The following is a 16,146-nucleotide window of genomic DNA, read 5'->3' on the forward strand; positions in this document are numbered from 1 at the left end:
CACACAGCTGGTTTCACACCTCCTCATAGTTGAATAATTGAAATTATTAGTCAGAGAAAAAGCTTTAGGTTTTCTAGATGAGACGTATTTATTTTATTTCATTTCATTCAGTCATCCGGAAATGTATTTTTAAAAGTGTTTTAAAGCCAGATTGCGCTTTTTTTGTCATTTAGCTTTTAACAGCATTTTTTCCAAAAATATATCAAAATAATAAAACTGTATCAAACCCAAAAGTTTTTTTTTCATGTGTGTAGTTTGACTATAAATATTTTTTTTTTTAGTTTTCCACCTTACTCTATGTTTAGTCAGCTGACCAAGACATGTCTGAAGTTGCACTAGTTTTGCACTGGAGCTATGTGGCTAATATAATAACAATAACAATAATATGCCACCAATTAGGATCATGCTGACTGCGGTGAGGAAACCTTCATGGTTCTCTAGGCCTTCAGGAAAGGCATAATGATTCCTGGTAACTAAAAATGCATGTCTGTAATTTTTGCTTCATTCTTATTTATTAGAATCAACATGCCTGCATTTACGCTCTGCAAGAGTTGTAGTAATACTCTTCAGATTCAGATTCAGATTCCTTTATTGATCCCAGGGGGAAATTCTTTCTTTGTTAAGTCTTGTTCAGGAATAGAACAATAGAAAATATATAGAATGTCTTTCATGTGCTGCAAGTGTCTGTGTTTAATCTAGAATGGGCAAAAAAAAGATTCATGTCAGGTCAGGTCAGTTTTATCAAAGCACTAACATACTATTGTAATAGAGCAATGGAGCCAGTGGCAGATCTGGAGAGATTTGCCAGGGGTGCCTGGGAGTTTTGGCAGAGTGGCATGTTAATGGGGCTCCTGGGGTTTGGAGGGTGCAGTACTTTGTGTTTTCATATCAGCAGCTGTGTGTCTAATACAATTTCCATTTGCAGAACAATGTCTCTTTACATAGTTTACAGTACTGTGTAGTCTTAGACACTTAGTCTGTGTTTATTTGCTGAGAATACATATATACATATATATATAAATAGTGATTTTCTGGATGTGAGTGTATTTAACCATTTTTAAACCTCTCCTCAAGGAAGCCCAGTATTATATGTAGTTAAAAAAAACCACAGGCCTAAATCATCAAATATTCACCTCAGAGTGCAAAGATTGGATGAATAATCTCAAACAGACTTGCTTATTTAGTTTCTGTCAACTTGTGTCAACAACTGTCAATTTGAGGCCAACACAACCCACCACAAATGCTTTCACAGCCCACAAAAAGATTTGATCAGATCAAATGCAAGAAAACATAAAAAAAAAACAATAATCAATGTGTCAAACTTCAAGGAACATAACTCACAGCAGCAATTCTGTGTCTGATCCACTCACACCAGCACAACACACACCACCGAGATCAGTAGTCCTGAAAATGATCCATTGCTCACCACTGTGGTGGTCCAGTGAGGGTCCTGACCAGGGTATTGGGGCCAACAAAGTATGCAGAGAAACAGATGAACTATAGTCTATCATTGTAAAACTACAAAGTGCATATATATATATATATATGGACAAAGCGTGTAGATGTGTACGTAATGAAGTGGCCTGTCTACATGTGCTGTACTGAATTAGCCAGCAGATGGCGCACTCTTCCCAATAAGAGTTTGCAATCATTGGCATTAATGCCAAAAGATACAGAAACCAAAAGAAGCAACTATGGATTTTAACGTATTGAAGCAAATCGTGGAGTCGACCTGTACAGTAATAACTGAAAGCCCATCAAATACAAATGCTGACATGAAAGTAGAATGAGAGGCTAAAAGGCTTTTCAGATGTTAGGTAATTTAGAGATATGACACTCAACACAAAGATCAAAGGAGCGGAATTGGACTGAAAATACGCGTGAAGCTACAAAACTGAAAATCAGTTTATTAATGCAAGCACAGAGGCAGACAGGCATCCTACAGAAACAGCAACGCAACAGTATTTAACTGAACACAGTTCAGAAATATACTCAGCCTCCAAGGAACATTTATTCACTTTTTTTGTGTGCATCCATTATTGTAACATTCTACTTTCTCAACAAATTAGTTGAAAATATTAAATTAGAAAAGAACACAAAAGAGAAGCATTTTCACCAAAAGTCGTTTGGACCCCACTGTTCATATTTCTATAAAATTAAATCAGTTGTTTACACCAAACATGAGATCACAGTCCTAGTTGTGGTTGTTCTTGGCCCATTGCTGCATATGAATTTAAGTAAAGAAAAGTTAAGTGGTTTGCTCAGAACTGGGACTTGGGTGCCTTTGAGTGTGTTTTATGCTGGTATAACTCTTCTGTAGTAATATAGCAGATGCAAAAGCAGTTTTTATAACATCAATATTTAATACAGTGCACTGCAGTTTAATATTTATAAGACCTCATGCCAGAAAAGATGACAAGCACATGAAACTGCTCAAATCTGCAGGTCATTGGGTGCCGCCCGCCTGCTGCTAGCACTGCTGGCCAGTGAAGCGCGGCGACTGGGAGATGTTGGCAGCCGTGGGCTTCGATGTGATTCTGAACTGGTCTCCTCAATGGAATCAGGAGTGCTGGGTCGGCTCTTTTTTGGGTCTGCCCTGAAGGAGGCTCGTGGACGAACACTTGAGGGCACAGACCGGGCTTTGGAATCTCCCACTGAGTCTGAATCTGACGCAGTTCCCTCTGCCACGGGATCACAGTTCCATGGTGCTGTGACCTTCCATGACCTCTTTGCTGGGTAAGAAGAGGAGTGAGAAGGATCCCTGGGTAGTCCTGGTGATTCAGGCTTTTTATATTCCTGGTCTTCTTCGTCATGTGTTGGTAAGTGAGTGCTCTCGTCCAGGTCCTCTTGCTTGGGAGGTGTAATGGATTCTCCAGCTGGGGATCGTGTTGTTTCACTGCTGGTGTTGTTGGAGTTACTGTTGTGCTCCGTTGGGCTATGCAAGGCGTCCTTTGGTGCATCTGAGCCACTCTTGGTTGGAAGGTCACCTTGCACTGGCAGGAATGCAGAAGAGGGGTTGATTAAAGGTGGATAGGAAGGTCCGTCATGTGGCCTCTCTATCAGAAGGTTATAACTGCTTGGGGCTGAGGGTATAGTGGCCTTGCGGCCAGTGGAGATGCCTATACAAGTCTGCATAGCTACAGAATCTTTCTTGGCCTTGTTGGGAAAGTAGCCATCATCTAGGTCTGTGTGCCTCAACTGTGGGTACAATGCCAAGATGCCCTTTTTGAGCTTCTTGTAGCCCAGATGCATGATCTCTAGGATGTTAAGGAACAAGGAAATGGCAGCAATGCACTGCATGAACACCATGAAGACGCTTTTTTCAGTAGGACGGGACACAAAGCAGTCAACGATGTTTGGGCAAGGCTCCCTCTCGCATTTGAACAAAGGGTCAAGCTGGAAACCATAGAGAAGGTACTGGCCTGTCATGAAGCCTACTTCCACTGCAGAACGGGTCACTATATGAGCCACATAGGTGCGCAAAAGTGAACCTCTCAGTGGGGCCTTGTTCAGCTTGCCTTGGTCAATTTGGCGAAGTTCTCGTTCTATTTTCCGGCGAACTTCAGCCATGTCTGTTTCCAAAGCCTCCAGCTCCCGTCGCAATGCTGTTTTCTTCCTCTGTCGCTCCTTTTCCAGGGCACGGAGTCGGTACAAAGCATGGCCCATGTACACCAGCGAGGGTGAGGAGACGAAGATGACCTGCAACAGTGGTGTATATTATGTAATCATATCAGGGTTTATGCCACACACCCATTAGTGCCGTGGCTCCCAAACCTGGTACTAGAGTACCTATTATTCCTGCTCTAATACATCTACTTTAACAAATCAGCTTATTAGTAAGCACATTGATAACATTGCATATTTCACAAATATTCTATGTAAAGTTTGCAAACACCAGACCACCACATTCTGTATGAATATGTTGGACATTCTGACTCCAAAAACATGGACATTAAACCCTTACAATTGTTACATACTAAGGATTACTATACAGTAACTACAGGGACTTCAGTGCAAACTGGTTGAGCTATTCTTAGATTATAGAAGTGTGTATTAAACTTTGGGTCTGCTTAGCGAGCCCTGGCCATTTAAGCGAGTAATGTAGAGTTGGCCCATCCTTTAAGGCTGTAACTGTCTACTCTTCTGAGAAGGCATTCCAAAAGTTTTTGAGTGTTTCTGCAGAAATGTGTGCCCATTCAGTCAGAAGAGCTCTGTGTAGGCCAACAGAGTTCATTTTCACCTATTCATTTAAACGATGTCTTTAAGGACCTCATATTGTGCACAGTGGTACAGTAACATAAGGTTGGAAGCACAAAACTGTGAAAATGTCTTTTCATTAGCATTAGCATTACCCTGGATAATGGAACTAAGAAGCTGAGACCAAACCCTAAACAAACAGTCCCAGACCATTATCCCTCATTCACCAAACTTTACTGTACCAGTAGCTAGTGCTTTCCTGGTATATGCCAAACCCAGATCAGACTGCCAGATAGCAAAATGTTATTTATCACTCTACAGAACACATTTCCACTGCTTCAGAACCCAGTCGAGTTGTGTGACAAGATAACAAAATTACAATGCCTTTAGAATCTAGGCACATTACACTACTCCCTACTGGAAACCCAATGCATGTGTTAATCAGCTCTACCATACTTTACCCAATACATAAGGGGCTTGTTGATTGGGTAATCATTTGAACTGGGTGCTGGGTTGTGATTTGGACCCCCTTGTTTACTGTGATTAGATTCTGCCTCAGGCACTCAGCACTTACCTGTAGCACCCAGTAGCGGATGAGTGAGATGGGGAAGGCACGGTCATAGCAGACGTTCCGGCAACCTGGTTGCTCCGTGTTGCAGATGAAGTCGGCCTGCTCGTCATTCCACACATCCTCCGCTGCCACACCCAACACCAGCATACGGAAGATGAATAGGATGGTCAGCCATATCTTCCCCACCATAGTGGAGTGGATATGCACCTCCTCAAGGATTCCACCCAAGAAGTTCCAATCACCCATCTTCACAGAGTCATTTCTGTGGTAACAGGAGGATAAGAGGCCAAGAAACAGGAATGAAGTTCAATGCAAAGTGTAACCAAATAATGGAACTGTGGATCCAACTACACTGAAGTAAATGCTCAAGTCAATCAGTGCAACATGCATATCACTGCGGAAAGTATGTTAAGGGTGTGCAAGTAAACTTCTATTAAACTAAATCTCAGTTCATGAGAAAGTATTACACAGTTTATGCAAAGTCATTATTGTTAATACTTTGCACAATGAAAATGGGAAGAGATTGAACAGTTACTGATTGTTAATTAACTTCTCATAAATTCAAATGTAAAAGTCTGTCTTGATTTAGTTATGAAATGAAGATCAGAATAAAAATAGATCACATACCTTAAAGAAAAGAGCACAAAATGAAGAAAACTAAATGCTTCATTGCAGCTTAGAGGCCTCGAAAGTAATCCCACCTCTGCTACATGGTTAAAAACAGTAGAAAGCAATGCAGTGTCACTGTGTACTGAATCTGCTCCAACAAAAAATAAAACATCTCTTCTTTGGTCCAATTTATAGCCCAGCAAAAGAAATCAATGGAACCCCCACCCCAGCATTACACGGGAATGTGTGTGGGTGTGACTGAAGAAGTAGACTTGACCATTGGCATTTGCATGGATGTAGTCATTGGTGTGGTGTCTGACTGTGTAAGAGGGTGTGGCATGGGAGTTATCAGAGGCAGACTGCAATGCAGGCTGAGCAAAAGTACATTGCAAACCTATAAGCAGTAATAGCATCTTGCAGCCTGAAGTTTGTTTCATCCTGAAGGTTGTTATCATCATCATCACTTTGTTTATTTATATAGCGCCTTTCCCATGCTCAAGGATGCTTTACAATTAATATATAATCAACAACACATAACACAGAACACACACACTCCACAGTTCCCACAGCTAGCAGAAGACATTTCAGTGACCACAACACAGTCACTCAGTTAGCTGGCCCTGAAACATCCTCAGCGGTGAGGGAAAGTCTCACACTGCAACTACAGTGCATCACACAGGAGGCCGGCCCATGAAGCCTTGATGGCTGAAGATGTCCTTCGCCACAAAGGGGTAGCCTTTTCTTGCAGCCGAACACCACCAGCCCAGGCTGCCTCACAGTTGTACTGCAGCATCAACCAAGCAGCCAGCCCAGGTCATGCAATGTCACGTCATTTAGGTCCTCAGTCCAGAGAGGCCTGTAGCTGTGCCGCAGCATCACCCAAGCGGCCAGTCCAGGCTGCATAATAGCCGTGATGCAGCGTCACACAAACAGTCCAATGGGCCCCCGAGCTACAGTTTGAAAACCGCTCTCAACCAGAATCTCAGTGGATATGATGGCAAACCTCTTAGGCAAACATCAAAACAAACACACAAACAATACAAAACTAACAGAAAACCAATGTAAAGCAGCAGTCATATTGTGCCACCATGCATACAGCAGAACACATGCACACACACACCTAAGGATTAGAATTCAGTAACTACAAGAACATTAATGCAACCTGGTTGAGCTATTCTTAGATTATAGAAGTGTATAATAAAACTTTGGGCTTGCTTAGTGGGCCCTGGCAATTTAAGGGGTTAATATGGAGTTGGCCCACCCTCTGAGGTTGCAGCAGTCTCCACTCTTCTGAAAGTATTCTCCAAAAGATTTTGGAGTGTGTCTGTGGAAATGTGTTCCCATTCAGTTAGAAGAGCTCTGTGTAGACCAATGGAGCTCTTTCGCACCAGACTTGTTCAACCATGTCTTTATGGACCTCACCTTATGCACAGTGGCACAGTCATGCTTAAACACTAAACGGCCTTCCTCAAACTGTTAACATAAAGTTGGAACCATGTAATTTCCAAAATGCCTTTGCTGTAGCATTAACATCACCCTTCACTGGAATTAAGGGGCCGAGCTCAAATCCTAAATGAACGACCCCAGATCATTATCCCTCCTCCACCAGACTTTACTGCACCAGTAGGTAGTGCGTTCCTGGCATCTGCCAAACCCAGATTTATCATTTAGACTGACAGATAGTAAAATGTTATTTAACACTCTACAGAACATGTTACCACTGCTTCAGATTCCAGTGGTAGTTTGCTTTACACCTCTTCAGTTGACGCTTGGCATTGCGTATAGTGATCTTAGGCTTGTGTACAGCTGCTTGGCCATGGAAACCCATTTCATGAAGCTCTCAATGCACAGATATTGTGCTGACATTGCTTAAAATATCAACTTCAAACATATCTTGACTACATTGTGGACAAGGATAAAATTGGTTGAACTTTTTTTTGCTGAACTATTCCTTTAAAAATCATTGGTTCTCTCCACATGTGGAACTCAACTTTAGTGACCTTACTTTCTGCACTGTGTTGCTGACAGACGAATGTTGGCAAGGGCACAACCAGGTCATGCTGTGTCATTAAGGGACAGCACAGAGCACAACATGATGAGGCTCTCTTATAACACTGAACTCATTAACCATGCAGACAGGGGAAACACATATATAAGCATAAATAAACACACTTCAAAGTCAGGGGTATCCTTGTTGCACGTGCACCACTTATGAAGTCCCACACGTGTGCTCGTGCTGCTTTTAACAGTCCCCTCCAGCTGCTCATTTGATTTTCAATTAGCACCTTTAATGGAGCTTTAGAGCTGTAAAGACAAGCACTTTGAAACAGCAAAGAACAGCACTTCACTTAAATGGGTGATGAGTACCCACAATTGTCAACTGCATTTATTTGCCTTATATTTATCTTTTGCAGGGGTTGGGCTCAGCCCCTTAGTTCCAGTGAAAGGAACTCTTAATGCTTCAACACCAAGAGATTTTGGACAATTTCATGCTCCCAACTTTGTAGGAACAGTTTGGGGACGGCCCCTTCCTGTTCCAACATGACTGTGCACCAGTGCAAGGTCCATAAAGACATGGATGAGCGAGGTTGGTGTGGAAGAACTTGACTGGCCTGCACAGAGTCCTGACCTCAACCCCATAGAACCCCTTTGGGATGAATTATAGTGGAGACTGAGAGCCAGGCCTTCTCGTCCAACATCAATGTCACCCTACAAATGCGCTTCTGGAAGAACCCTTGTGGAAAGCCTTCCCAGAAGAGTTGAAGCCGTTATAGCTGCAAAGGTTGGGCTGACATCATATTAAACCCTATGAATTAAAAATGGGGTGTCACTCAAGTTCATATGTGTTTGAAGGCAGATGAGTAAATACTTTTGGCAATGTAGTGTATAAAGTAAGGAGAAACAAGTTACACAGAGAACAATAAGCAAAGAATTGCACCACAATCAGCCCACGCTAAAAAAAATAAAATAAGAGAAATTAGCATCTAAAATTGTATGCACATTTACACAAATCAGAATTGCTCTGGAATTATGTACTCTGATTCCACGAAACATAAACAGAACTCTACACCAAACCCACAGTGAAGTAGGAAGGTGGGAGTATCATGATGTGGGGCTTCTCTGCGAAAGATACTGGCATATTACTACATATCATTGATTCTGAATATGGGCAATTCATCAAGACAACAAACCCAAACATACAGCCATAATAACTGAAGACAAAAAAAAAATAAGGTGAAGGTGCCTACATTGCTTAGCCAATCTCCTGACTTAAATCCTAATTGCAGGAAACTGAAGCTATTTTCCCAAGACAAAGATACCATATATATCGCAATGGTGTAATTAACAGCAACAACTCTGCATACAACATATAACTAATTTTATTTAAAAAATTAAAACTTTTTTTTCTAAATAATTTTTTCCACTCCATGGATCACCACCTTATCATGGTGGATCACCACCTTATCGTGCTTGAATGATCCTAGGAGCTATGTTGTCTGGAGCAAAGCTCCTGGTAGGGTCTCCCATGGCAAACTGGTCCTAGGTGACAGGTCAGACAAAGTGTGATCCAAAATTCCCCCTATGAAAATAATGAAAGAATGGGACTTGTGTACCCTGCCTGTATCAGGGTTACCGGGGCCCCACCCTAGAGCCAGGCCTGGGGGAGGGGCTCGCCAGTGAGCGTCTGGTGGCCGGGCATTAACTCATGGTGCCCGGCCGGGCCCAGCCCGAAGGGGTTACATGAGTCCCCCCTCCCATCGACCCACCACCAATGGGAGGGGCAGTAGAAGGGGTTCGGTGCTTTGTGGATCGGGCAGTGTCCGAAGGCGTGGGCCTTGGCATTCTGATCCTTGGTTGCTGAAACTGGCTTTTGGAACTTGGAATGTTACCTCACTGGTGGGGAAGGAGCCTGAGTTGGTGCGCAAGGCTGAGAGATACCGGCTAGATATAGTTGGGCTCACCTCAACACACAGCTTGGGCTCTGGGTCCAATCTCCTTGAGAGGGGCTGGACTTTATACTTTTCTGGGGTTGCCCATGGTGAGAGGCGACGGGCAGGTGTAGGCTTTCTCATAGCCCCTTGACTTGGTGCCTGTATGTTGGGGTTTTCTATGGTGGATGAGAGGTTAGCTTCCCTACATCTTCGGGTTGGGGAACGGGTCCTGACTGCTGTCTGTGCTTATGCACCGAACAGCAGTTCAGAGTACCCAGCCTTCTTAGAGTCCTTGGGAAGGATGCTTGATGCTCCTGGAGACTCTATTGTTCTACTGGGGGACTTCAATGCTCATGTGGGCAATGACAGTGTGACCTGTAGGGGTGTGATTGGGAGGAATGGCCTCTCTGATCTGAACTCGAGTGGTGTTCAGTTTTTGGGCTTCGGTGCAAACCACAGTTTGTCCATCACGAACACCATGTTTGAACACAAGGATGCCCATAAGTGCACATGGCACCAGGAAACCCTAGGCCGCAGTTCAATGGTTGACTTTGTAGTTGTGTCATCGGACTTGCAGCCACGTGTTTTGGACCCTCGGGTAAAGAGAGGAGTTGAGCTGTCGACTGATCACCACCTGGTGGTGAGTTGGATCAGGTGGTGGGGGAAGATGCTGGTCAGACTGGGCAAACCCAAATGTATAGTGAGGGTTTGCAGGGAACGTCTGGCAGAAGAACCTATCAGATTGATCTTCAACTCACACCTCTGTCTGAACTTTGACCAGATATCGGGGGAGGTGGGGGACATTGACTCAGAATTCTCCATTGTTGAAGCGGCTGACAGTAGCTGTGGCCGCAAGGTAGTAGGTGCCTGTCGGGGCGGTAATCCCTGAACCCAGTGGTGGACACCCCAGGTGAGAGATGCCGTCAAGCTGAAGAAGGAGTCCTACCGGGCATGGTTGGTCTGTGGGACACCAGAGGCAGCTGGCAGGTATCGACAGGCCAAGCGATCTGCAGCTTCAGTCGTTGCCAAGGCAAAATCCCGTGTATGGGAGGAGTTTGGTGAGGCCTTGGAAAGTGACTTTAAGTCGGCTCCAAAAAGATTCTGGCAAACCGTCAGGCGACTCAGAAGGGGAAAGGAGTATGCCACTAGCACTGTATATAGTGGAGATGGTGTGCTGCTGACTTCGACTGAAGACGTCATTGGGCGGTGGAAGGAATACTTTGAGGACCTTCTCAATCCCACCGACACGTTCTCCAGTGAGGAGGCAGAGTCTGGCGACACAGGAATAGGCTAGTCCATTACTGAGGCCGAAGTCATTAAGGTAGTTAAAAAGTTCCTTGGTGGCAAGGCTCCAGGGGTGGATGAGATCCGTCCCATGTTCCTCAAGGCTCTGGATGTTGTGGGGCTGTCTTGGCTGACATGCCTTTTCAACATTGCTTAGACATCGGGGGCAGTGCCACTGGATTGGCAGAATGTGGTGGTGGTGCCTCTTTTTAAAAAAGGGGACCGGAGAGTGTGTTCCAACTACCGGGGAATCACACTCCTCAGCCTCCCTGGTAAGGTCTATGCAGGGGTACTGGAGAAGAGAGTCCGACTTATAGTCGAACCTCGGATTTAGGAGGAGCAGTGCAGGTTCCGCCCTGGTCGTGGAACACTGGACCAACTCTTCACCCTCTCCAGGATTCTGGAGGGCTCATGGGAGTTTGCCCAACCAGTCAAGTGGAGGAGTTTAAGTATCTCGGGGTCTTGTTCACGAGTGATGGTACAAGGGAGCGGGAGATTGACAGGCGGATTGGTGCTGGGTCAGCAGTGATGCGGACTCTTTACCAGTCTGTTGTGGTAAAGAAAGAGCTGAGCCACAAGGCAAAGCTCTCGATTTACCGGTCGATCTACGTTCCTACCCTCACCTATGGTCATGAGCTTTGGGTAATGACCGAAAGAATAAGATCGTGAATACAAGTGGCCAAAATTAGTTTCCTCCACAGGGTGTCTGGACTCTCCCTTAGAGATAAGGTGAGAAGTTTGGTCATCCGGGAGGGACTCGGAGTAGAGCCGCTGCTTCTTTACGTCGAGAGGAGCCAGTTGAGGTGGTTCGGGCATCTAGTTAGGATGCCTCCTGGACGCCTCCCTCGTGAGTTGTCACAGGCAAGTGGAGGAGACCCCGGGGAAAACCCAGGACACGCTGGCGTGTCTATATTGCCCAGCTGGCCTGGGAGTGCCTCAGAATATGATGGGATGGGATGGAAATTTTTTCCACTTTCAGTTTATGCTTATGAATACAAACCCCTTTTATGCTAATAGGTATAAAGACAGATATGTGTATAAACTTGAGGTAGATATATGCTCTGGAAATAGAATATATATATGTATATATATATATATATATATATATATATATATATATATATATATACACACACACACACACACACACACACACAAAAAAAAGAAAATTAAGTGATTAATAGGAAATTTGTTCCACCTTTTCTGCAGTGACAGCCTCTTCTGGGAAAACTTCACACTAGATGTTGGAACATTGCTGCGAAGATTTGATTGCATTCAGCTACAAGTGCATTAGTGCGGTCAGATATTGATGATGTTTCATTAGTTCCACTCCAACTCACATCCCAAAAGTATTGGATGGCGCTCCAACACTCCAGAGAGCTGGACACAGCTCCACTGCTCCACAGTCCAATAATACAGAGTTTTTCACCCCTCTAGTTGACACTTTAAAACTTTACAAACATAGTTTTGGATGACATACTTTCTAAACCACTTATCCTTCTGGCTTGCAGGGGGGAGCTTGAGCCCATCCCAGCAGTCATAGGGTGGAAGGCTGGACATCCAACATTAGTGCCTGATTTCATATGTGCTCTTAACTAAATGAGCATAAATTCTCACAGACACACTCCAAAATCTTGTGGAAAGTCTCCTCAGAAATGTGGAGGCCATTTTACCTACAAAGAGGCTCCATACCATTACCATGTTCCTGGTAAAAGTCATCTAAAAAGCATTGTGCGAAAGTTTTAGGCACCCAAGACACATTTTCAAAATCTATTTATTTGTGTAGTTTGTGTTTATTTGCTGAGAAAAGTGTTAATATTTGAATAAACTAAATTTATAGAATATTATAATAATTTTACACACACACACACACACACACACACACACACACACACACACATATATATATATATATATATATATATGTTGTGAAGGTGTCATGGAAAAATATGTACCCAAGAAATTCTTGTTACTTTTTATGGTTTTTATGTTTATTTGAATTATGAATATGACTTTATTCTAATGTATATTGTGATAAACTCACTGCTGAGGTAAATTGTTTAAAAATTTGCTTAGAAGCCTAAAACTTTCACACAGTACTGTAGGTGTGATTTCGACATACATTTGGCCATATAGAGTACAGGCAACTGCCTCTGACAGCAATGAGTACCAGCTAGCTGAATTCACTAGTTAGAATGGGTGTCTGGATATTTTAGACATATAATGTATAATTTATGGGAAAATATACGAGCATTTGCAATGGATTTATAAATACTAAATAAAATTATTATATGCTTTCTCAATAGGTGTGGTGTCAATCAAGTGCGCCCAGGCTTTTGAGCCTCCTGCACTGTGGAGATCCATAGAGGCAGATAACAAACTGTAATATGTACATTTGACAGCCTGACGCTGAGAGTGGCCTTTTGTTTTCTTTGTTATTGTGTCTATAGTGATCTACTAAATGCCGCTCATCATACTGTACTGATGCTGTCACATTTTCCTTTTTCTTGTAATGCAATCAATCGGTCGCGTCCGATTTCATACCCTGCTGGTTTCACCCTAGTGTAATTAAGCGGCCTCTGCTAGTTCTAGCCATAGTTTATTCCATTTACAAGAAATCAATGCTCAGGCCTGTTGCTCTTACTAACTGCGGCTGGTTGTGCTGGCTGGCTCTTTGGGTTCATGTGAAGCAAACCGTATAAAATATGTCGCTCTATTATGCAATCCAGTATTATTCAGAGGGTGATTGAATGATCTAACACTGTTGTCAAAATTACAGAATAAACTATATATATATATATATATATATATATATATATATAACTATATATATATATATATATATATTATAATGTTTGCACTTTCTTACCATGCAGATATTATAGAACATGCCCAGTCTTACATAATCTCAAAGTAATAACATGCTTACATCATGCTTGATTGAAAAAAAAAATATATATATCAAAACAAAACCTAAAACTGTGTTTAGCAGCCCTGTAATTTATTCATTTATTTACATATTACATATTATTTAATACAAGACAAGTAGACTTACTGCTTTTTTTATTAGCATTTTACATACCAACACACTACACTGCATGTTTAAAATGATAGTTTGGTCAAAAAACAAATTAATGCAATTTCCCCACTTACCTCAAAAGTTTTTACATTACCTAACTGGTGTAAAAATGGATCACAGTATATTTTTTCATGCGTCGACACCTATGCTTAAATAAAGCCTCAATTGATTTCTTTGGGCCAAAAACAACAGAACGTCCCGTCTGGCTGACCTGCTGGTTACCATCAGGTCACAATCAATGAACTTTGTTGTTTTTTATAACACTGCTGTCGGCTAATTAGAACTTGGAAAGGGAACGGCAGGACTGGAGCAGCGTCAGAGCAGGACACACTGATACGCAGATATAAACTCCAATGCATACTGATACACTGATAATAGCAGTGGGGCCTTGCAAGACCTTCATGATAAAAAGCTTAGTGATTTCTGTGAAATCAAAAATACATATCCATGATTTTTAGTTCATTTTTATTTTTATGTAATCATTATGCTTGCATTTGAACTCCACATGTACTGTAGTGATACTCTTAATTCATTTTTAAGTTTGGGAAAAAATCCCAACGGAAAATTGTCCAGTATGTTTTTTCTTTGTGGCTTTGAGGCAGATACAGCCAATCAAGTTTTCCCATGGGTTAGATCTTCCAGAGCTAAACTAAAGGCCTTACATATCAGGTTAACCACTAATCGATAATTTTCATAAGAACAAAACATCACTCTATGCCTTCTAAATACACCACTGACTATGAATATGAGTGGCATGTGAATGTGTTTGTCACAAAACAGCGGCACCTCTATGCTCTTTACTCAAAGAATTACTGTAAAACTGCTACAGGTAAACAATACATTAATATGTTACAAATAAAACATATACAAGATTCAAATGCCAGCTTTTAATCTAGAATTGCCCAGATATTTAGCTTTATGGTAAAGATGTTTTTTTTCCATGTTTTTAACCAAGATAAACACAAATACACCCTATTACATTCTGACACACTGATACATACTACTACACACCCTTTCACACCAAAGCTCTACACACACTGATGTGCACTGACACACACTGGAGATCAGAATGGACAACAGCATTAACCACACAGTTTCCCCCATAGGAAACATTCCTGAAAAGCCTCTAAGAGAACAGGGAACTGGAATATCTGGATGGTTTTCATTGGGTCAGAGAAAACAAAATCTATTATTTTCATCGACAGTCTTAAAAGTCGATTTATCAGTCTACAATACACATTTCCGCTGTGCATCAGTCCATTTCAGATGAGCTTGAGCCCAGACAAGTCGTCTGTTTCCGGCTTTTGCTGACATATCGCTTCCACTGGACATAGTACAGTCTTAGCTTGTATTTGTGTACGCAACAACAAGCTGTGATTATTGACCACGGTTTGTCAAATTATTCCCATGTGGTGATATCCATCACAGACACATTGATTTTGAATGCAGCGCAACCTGAGAGATGGGTCACGGGTTATCAGTTGTGTTTTTTTAGCCTTGCCCTTCACGCACACCTTAAATAGATTAATTTTTGTAATTGCTCACAGAGGAACATAGTTAAGTTGTTGAGTTATTACATGTTGCATTTTTGGCAAGTGGCAAGCATGGACCCAACCTGGGCCTTTCTTGGATAAGGTAAAATATTAATGATCTTTATAATGGTTTCATTTAAATACAAGTCAAAGTGTATTTACTAGTAACTGCATTGCTTTAGGGCGGCATGGTGGGATTGCACTGTCACCTCACAGCAAGAAGGGCCTGGGTTCAATTCCCCGGCCGGGTGACCAGGGTCCTTTCTATGTGGAGTCTGCATGTTCTCCCCCTGTCTGTGTGGGCTTCCTCTGGGTTCTCCGGTTTCCTCCCACTGTCCAAAGACATGCAGTCAGGTCATTTGGATGTTCTAAATTGCCCCTAGGTGTGAGTGTGTCTGTCTGCCCGCCCTGTGATGGACTAGAGACCTGTCCAGGGTTTATCCTGCCTTCTGTCCAATGACAGGCTCCAGCACACCCTGCAACCCTGAAGGAGAATCGCGCATGTGTGTGTGTCATATACTGTTCCAACTTGTTTGGAATTAAGGTTTGTGTGCTGCATTGCTAGAAAAAACAGTGGCTGGTTTCTGACATCATATGACAGAGTTGGTGTTGATGTACAGTCCTGTGACACTGAAGGCCAGTGTCCAGCACATTTTCGTGATTTCCCCCTGGACACTGCATAAAGTTAAAGATATTACTGCCGTTTCACACTCACACACACCGAAAGACTCCCAAACATTTAGAACCTGCTGCTCCTTCAGCATCACCTCACATACACTGACAAAAACAGCTTTGAATGTGTTCATTTAGTTGCACATGAATTATTTCACTTCAACACAGTTCTTCCCAAAAGAAGTACACAATAAAGTTTTCATTGTTGATTCCCCACTTAAATTATGCTTGTGTTTAAGACTAGGCTCACAGGACTGGTTCTCTGGACTA

At 42.5% G+C, this 16,146-nt stretch overlaps 1 protein-coding gene across 1 annotated transcript; it reads right to left on the minus strand.

Moving 5' to 3' along the window:
- Window positions 1-1,887: 1,887 nt before the first annotated feature.
- Window positions 1,888-5,540, minus strand: gja9a (gap junction protein alpha 9a). Its single transcript, XM_017720648.1, has 3 exons — window positions 5,396-5,540; window positions 4,772-5,030; window positions 1,888-3,699 (listed from the first exon to the last, which is right to left on the minus strand). Exons 2-3 carry the CDS (start codon window positions 5,012-5,014, stop codon window positions 2,434-2,436), a joined length of 1,509 nt encoding a protein of 502 aa, XP_017576137.1. The 5' UTR covers window positions 5,015-5,030; window positions 5,396-5,540; the 3' UTR covers window positions 1,888-2,433.
- Between the last annotated feature and the right edge of the window lie 10,606 nt (window positions 5,541-16,146).

The sequence above is a fragment of the Pygocentrus nattereri genome, chromosome 19, assembly GCF_015220715.1.
Source record: "Pygocentrus nattereri isolate fPygNat1 chromosome 19, fPygNat1.pri, whole genome shotgun sequence".
NCBI classification, from domain to species: domain Eukaryota; kingdom Metazoa; phylum Chordata; class Actinopteri; order Characiformes; family Serrasalmidae; genus Pygocentrus; species Pygocentrus nattereri.

Bases quoted from the DNA above. Each gene is read 5' to 3' on its own strand.
- gja9a (XM_017720648.1), bottom strand. From the start codon at position 5,014: ATGGGTGATTGGAACTTCTTGGGTGGAATCCTTGAGGAGGTGCATATC. The intron at 3,700-4,771 runs GTAAGTGCTGAG...CCACTGTTGCAG, and splicing joins TCCGCTACTGGGTGCTACAG to GTCATCTTCGTCTCCTCACC.